The 7,029-nt window shown below is 49.0% G+C and overlaps 1 protein-coding gene across 1 annotated transcript; it reads left to right on the top strand.

Moving 5' to 3' along the window:
* The first annotated feature begins 394 nt into the window (after positions 1-394).
* LOC141733579 (acidic mammalian chitinase-like) lies at positions 395-4,646 on the top strand. The gene is made up of 11 exons (XM_074564129.1): positions 395-419; positions 1,049-1,078; positions 1,791-1,992; positions 2,291-2,347; positions 2,453-2,618; positions 2,744-2,868; positions 3,342-3,450; positions 3,542-3,727; positions 3,881-4,000; positions 4,100-4,241; positions 4,402-4,646. The coding sequence occupies exons 1-11, from the start codon at positions 395-397 to the stop codon at positions 4,416-4,418; spliced, it is 1,179 nt and encodes a 392-aa protein (XP_074420230.1). The 3' UTR covers positions 4,419-4,646.
* Positions 4,647-7,029: the final 2,383 nt, after the last annotated feature.

Below are 7,029 nucleotides of genomic sequence, written 5' to 3'. Positions count from 1 at the left end.
ACAAGAGCCTTGTAAACCACCTTGGGTCTGGCGCTGCCTGCCACCTGTGGCCAGACACAATGACAGCGCAAGGTGAACACTTCAGCCACCTATCACTGCGCAATCGCCAGTGTGGACACAAAGCCTACCGCTGTAAACTAAATGTTTAAGAAGAACAGCCATCTAAATTTGTTCTTCCACTGTTCTTGCAGCACCGTGACATGGCACAGCCTGATAATGGTGGTGTCTCCAGCTGGAGTGTTAAGGCCCATTGTACTGGGATCACTTTTGTGTGATACTGATCTTTACCAGCTTTTGTAATGTTTGTCCATCTTTGTTGACGCAAGACTGGCAGGAACTGAGAGGAGCGTATAAAAGTGGGAGACGGTCTGCACCAGATCAGTTCTGGTCAAAGATGGCCAAGCTCACTTTGCTTACCGGTAAGTCCTGCTTCAAAACTTAGTTCTCTACCTTTATGACAAGTATTTGGGGCTCTTTCACTGTTATACAGTAGATTTTTGGGGATTAAAAATGCAGCACGCTCTCTACTGTCAAAGGAAAATAGATAGCTGTTCCTTTTGGGATGATTATACGTTGCACTACTTTTGGAGTTGATTCTTTTTCTTTGGATATGCAAATTCCTGATTGAATTGCTTTATGAAATTGAAAAATTATCTTGGGCCAAGAGAATGACACGCTGAGGAAGAAAACGGGTCATTCTGATGGAAAGGCTATTACTCTCTCCATAGCAGAGTATATTCCAAAAGGCTTCTGGTCTTTCAGCCTGCATGGAGCTCACTCATTGCCTCACCCTGGCTGAAAGCAGCAGCAGAACATTGAGCCGTTACGACCATGAGCTCCACTGTGTTTCCCCCTTCACTCAGAATGAATTGTGACCTGGGAGACAGCCTATGCTGAGTTCAGACAGATGCTCAGGAAGAGGGGCACAAATAGGCCCATTGATAGAAGCAATTGTATTGTCGGTATTACAGGATACATACCAGAGAGTTTCTGCTAGTTCAGGCATTTTCTCAGTTCTAAGACTAATCCCATGCTTTTTTCTTTCAAGGTCTGGTCCTCCTGCTGAACGCCCAAATAGGTATGTGCTTTCTGCCCTACACAACTCTACCAAATCCTTCTCAGTTATGGCCCCTGCAGACAACTACAACAGATTTCCTAGCTCATTCTTGTACGAGCCATGGGCGAGGAAGGAGAGACAGGCAGGCACACAGCGACGGTGTCTCTGAAGACAAAAGCGTGACGAGGCATGGCACGCTCAACATAAAGTGCAAATATCTTGCCCTCTTTCACGCAAACTTCCTCTTAGAGGCCCCTTCCTGCACAGCCTGAATGAAGCATAAGTTCAGCCACTAGCTCGGTCTTTGCAGAATCTTTCAAAGGCAGGTCAAACAGGCAGCACAGCAAACACGCAAAGAGCCTTCCACCTTTCAGGCACCTCACCAGAGATCCCTTCTGCCTCTGTTCTTCCTTATGTGGCAGCAAAGGAGAAAGATTCCCTTTGGGGAAGAGACCCAGCACTGAGAACCACCCTGATTCAAGAGTTTAAGGGGGCGGGAGGCTCCTAGACCCACTCATCTACTGAAACAAAGGAGGAAGGAAAGAAATCCCATATGATCCTAGGAGAGACAGAGGGACAGCCAACCCTACTTCACTTTCTCTGAACTCCTTAGCCTGCAGGGAAACACTGCCCGATGGTTGCTGAGCAGATCTGGTTAGGATACTCTGCCTCAAGTTACTAACATCTCTTCAATGCAGTCCAAATGTACCCCACGTCCTCTGTTTCTCTGCAGGCACTGCCTATGTGCTGTCATGTTACTTCACCAACTGGGCCCAGTACAGGCCCGGCCTGGGAAAATTCATGCCCGACAACATCGACCCGTGCCTGTGCGACCATCTGATCTATGCCTTTGCTGGGATGAACAACAATGAGATCACCACTTACGAATGGAACGACGAGACCCTTTACAAATCCTTCAATGGCTTGAAGAACCAGTACGTACCGAGAGCAAAGGGCTTCACTGGTTCTCCCTCTCAGGTCCTGCCAGCAGCTGTTCTCTGCTCAGTGGCAGCACCACCCACGGTTGAGGGATGCCGAGGAGAAGGGGCAGAGACTGACGGGGATGGCAGGGCAGGGCAGGCTGCCAGCACCCGTCCTTTGAGGATGGTGACAGTGACTCAGTGCCCTGTGGACTTGGTATTTGGGTGTCACACCAAGAGATCACAGCCTACAAAGCCAGCTACACCGCTCAGTTACTTGCCATAAAACATGTTCCTGTCCCTCTCTTTCCAGGAACAGAAATCTGAAGACCCTCCTGGCAATTGGAGGATGGAGTTTCGGGACAGCCAAGTAAGTTGAAACCATCTCCTTCCCATCACAGCACACTGGAAAGGGAGGGAGGGGCTCGAAGAGGCACCAGCCAAACTTCAACTCTCTCCTGCTCTGCTTCCATAGGTTCTCCACAATGGTTTCAACGCCTCAGAACCGCCAGACCTTCATCAAGTCCGTCATCAAATTCCTGCGCCAGCATCAATTTGATGGGCTGGACCTTGACTGGGAATACCCTGGGTCCAGGGGCAGCCCACCTCAGGACAAGACTCTCTTTACCGTCCTCGTTAAGGTAGGTTCAAACAAAAGCGTTTGGTCAAGCCCTCTGCTCTGCACAGCTCTGGCCAGAGCCCTGGGCGGATGCCAAGCCTCAGGCCAGAGAGTCCACGGTGAGACCTGTTTCTTGGCATCCCTCAGGAAATGGTGGCAGCCTTTGAGCAGGAAGCCAAACAGGTCAACAAGCCCCGTCTCATGGTCACCGCTGCTGTTGCTGCAGGAGTTTCCACCATTCAGGCTGGCTACGAGATTCCTGAGCTTGGAAAGTGAGTAGCAAACCCCCAGGTATCATTTCGGTGACTTCCTTCAAGCGGTGAAGGGAAACTCTGACACTGTCTGACAGAAACCAACCTCACTGCAGGTGGGGTCCCTGCTCTTTTGCGTAAGGCAAGAACGCTACGAGAGTGGTGCTGGTTTGGTGGGAAAGGGGACACCTCAGTCAGGGAAGTGGAGCAACAGGCTGGCTCCAGCCACTCGGTGCCATCGGGGAACATCTCTCAGTTCCCAGAATACCAGCGCAATTCCCGCTCTGCCTTGACCTCTGCCTCCCTCCACCGGAGGAGAGAATTGGCTCCAGCACTTCCAAGGCCAGCTCAAGCAAGGTCTTGAAGAACCCAGATTTGCAGAAAGTGGGGACATGGCCAGGGATGCGGTGGGGTAATCGGCCAGCACTACAGGAACATTCGGGTCTGGGTGACTGAGCAGGCCAGTAGACAGATGTGTGCAATGTTCTCCACAGGTACTTGGACTACATCCACGTGATGACTTACGACTTCTACAGCTCTTGGGATGGACGCACTGGGGAGAACAGCCCTCTGCACGGCGGCAGTAACAGCCAACTCAGTGTTGTAAGTGTATTTTGGAAGCCTCTGCCACAGAGGTCATATTCCTGCCTACAAATCCTGGCATAGACTTGAACTTTGACTTTTTTTTTTATAGGAATATGCTATGAACTATTGGAAGAACAATGGTGCTCCAGCGGAGAAGCTCCTTGTTGGATTCCCAACCTATGGACATAGCTTCAACCTCCAGAACCCATCCAACACTGCTGTTGGGGCACCAACATCAGGACCAGGGCCAGCTGGACCTTATACAAAGGAGGCTGGATTCCTGGCTTACTATGAGGTATGTGTGCTCCTACACACCTAGGCCGCCAAGAACACAAACACCCTTCAAAGTACCCAGCAAGGAATATTTAACCCAGGCAGCCATGGAACATGCCAACTGCCCTTTTTTTAGGGCACTTGCTCACTTCTACCTCTCCCCTCTTTTTCCTAGATCTGCACATTCCTGGACTCTGGAGCCACCCAGGCTTGGGATGCCCCCCAGGACGTGCCCTACGCTTACAAAGGCAGCGAATGGGTTGGCTATGACAACATCAAGAGCTTCAACATCAAGGTATGGTGGGATGTGTGGCCGTCCTCATAATAAGGCAGGAGGCCTTCTGCAGTAGCAGGTCCCCGGACTAATTGGGATCTCTCCCCTGGCACTGAACAGGTTGACTGGCTGAAGAAGAACAATTTTGGAGGCGCTATGGTTTGGACCATTGATCTGGATGACTTCACTGGCACTTTCTGCAAGGAAGGCAAATATCCCCTGATCACCACCCTGAAGAACGGTCTTGGTCTGCAAAACAGCGGTGAGTAACTTGAGTAATATGGGGTTTGTGCTTACAACATCAGTTACAAAAAGCTGATGTGTTCATAACGCCGTGTAACCATGGAAGGAGGGTAGGGACAAGAGTCCATTATAAATATAATCCCTTCCCTAAGGAAAACTTCTCCCTACTTTCATTTCAGGCTGCAGGAGCTATTAATGTTCCGCTCCACAAGTCCCTGTAGCTCCTAAACACGGAAGTTGGGAGTGTGAGCACTAGCTGGAGTAACAATTCAAGTCATTGTGGCAGGAGGGATTTCTGTGCTGGTAAAGCCATCCACGCTCAACCAACCAAAGCAGCTTTTACCAATGTTTGAACATCAAAACTCGTTTCAGAATTGCCATGATAATCTTGTCTACAATACCAGCTGCTCTTGCTACAACTGGCCATGAAGATACCAATCCTATTACAGCAAACAGATCCCTCTGATCTTATTGCATGGAATAATAATGATTAAATAAAGTGTTCTGCAAAAGCAAAAGTCCTTCTTGTTTCAATTCATCTTGCTCTTAATATTTTGATCCTCCGTGATTCTCTCATGATGCTTACACTTATGCTCAGCGAAGAGCCTGAATCTACAAGCTGCATTTTAAACAGCCATAAACTGGCATTTCCAGGGCTTTCTTCCTGTGCCAGCAGGGCAGTCAGAAAGGGAAAAAAAGCAGAAGGAAGAGACAGAGCATATCAGGCCATGCCTGACAGAGAAGGGTAATGCTGGCACAACCAGGACACTCGCTCCCCACAGAGCCCTTGTGCGTGGCCTCTGCGTTCATCCAGGAAAAAGCATTCTCCTCCTGGAAAAGTTACCTTCCAAAAGGACCAGTCTTCAAAGCGCCCACAGCCCTGGCGCTCTGGCCATGAGGCATCAATTACTCCCTCATGCAGGAATGGTTCAGCTGGGCACGTACCAAGTCACAGGCAGACTCCTGATGTCTCCTAGAGCCCCAGAAGTCCCCTCCATGGTCTCAGCAGCAAGGGACACTCATGCCCCATTGCAGCAGCCTATAAGCGTAATCCCAAAACTGTTCTTCCTCTTCTCCCAACAAAAATTCATTTAAAAAGCATCTGCTTAGAGAAGAGAAATGAGTGGGAGTGAACTCTGCTGCTGCTCAGGCACTTCTGCCCTTCCTCTGATGCAAAAAAGTCAGGAAGAGGCTTCTGCTTTTAAACAACAGGGGAGCAGACTCGGATACTCCCTGGAAAAGAAGCCACAGCGCAAGAAAGGCTTTGTGATAGCAGCAACAGCAGGCCAGTGTTTCTTACCAGACCCACAGGTAAGAAAAGCCAGTTTCAAAGAAGCAGAGCCACAGCTTTGCAAGAATTTGTAGAGAGATTTTTTCCTCACTTTCATTGGTCATGAATCAACTTTTCAGAAACAGACTCTGTCTGAGAAGCAGAAAGAGTGCTGGAAAACCAGTAAGCTTTTAGGTGCTCGTGGCTGTACTACACAGGCAAACACAGACCCATCTCAGAGTGTTGGGGAGTCACAGATCTCCATACACATAGCCTACCAGCAGGTGAATCCTTGGGCTAAACCTTGGGCCTCAGGACTGATCATAGGAGCTCTGGCAACATAGGCCCTACATATAGACTTATATGCAAACGTATCTGGTGTAAATCCCCCCAGGAAAATTCCCAAGGAATTTCCAAGAACACCACTCCACACTAAGAAAAAACATACTGGCAACAGACTGTCTCTGTGGAGGTAGGACATTGTACCTGCCTGCAGCGAGGAACATCAGAGCAGCAGCCCAAAACACACGTAGCTCTCTCCAGGTGGTTTTGTTTCGGGTTTTTTTGACAAAATCACGCAGCTTCTCGCACCCAAACCCAGAATGTATTTATGTGAGCTCAACAGCATCTTTGCACTGCCAATGTGATAGAAAGCAGCCTCCCTTCACTTGGAAACCCAACGCCACAGCTTTCACATACATCTACCTAGCCAAGGGCCCATCTACCTAGCAGATGTCTCTGCATGGCTAACATGAACCTTGGCTGTTGTGACGCTGCCACCAGCACAAATGCCCATATCGGCTGTCAGCTCCAGTCTCCCTGTACCAGGAGACCGATACCCATACCTCTGCATCCAGATAAGGGTTAGCAGAGGGTTCTCCAAAACACACACCTCCTTTGCATTGACCTTCAATTTTCTGCCCAGTTCAGCCTTCCGCACTGACCTGCCTAATCTCCATAGCAAGGACAGGGAGAACAAAACAGCCTCCCAAAAGCAATGGCTCGCGTACACTGAGGGTAGCAAGGTCAGGATGACTAAGGTCTTTGCGGAAAACAGCAGTTTTTAGAGAGTTTGCTGAGAGTCAGTTGTCAGACACCTCTCACATGGGATGGGTGCAAGGCTGTGCAAGCATCATGCCTCACTATGACAAATCTCTTTCATCATTCACCATATTTAATCCACTCCATACACAAAATCTAGAAGTCTAATGAAATTTAGCAGCAGGTCAGTGACTTCAGTGCCAGCACCTGATAGGGGCAACTTTGAGGCTGTTTTCCAGGCTCCCATTCAACCAAGTCTGGGTGACCGACTGGAAATTCACCTTCACATCATCTTAATGTGAATTAAAGAACAACTCAGCGTGGAGCAGCTAGTCATCTGCACGCTGTGTCTTACTCCACTATTTGCAGTAGTGCTGTCAGTGCCTAGTGTGCAGACAGAATCTTCTGATTAAAAACATCATTTTCAGCACCTCAAACACCTTTGAAAAAATTCCATTCAAATATACATAGAAGAAAGACACTGCATCCTGAAAAC

The sequence above is a fragment of the Larus michahellis genome, chromosome 21 (assembly GCF_964199755.1).
Source record: "Larus michahellis chromosome 21, bLarMic1.1, whole genome shotgun sequence".
Lineage (NCBI taxonomy): Eukaryota > Metazoa > Chordata > Aves > Charadriiformes > Laridae > Larus > Larus michahellis.
This window is presented reverse-complemented; position numbering and strand designations above follow the sequence as displayed.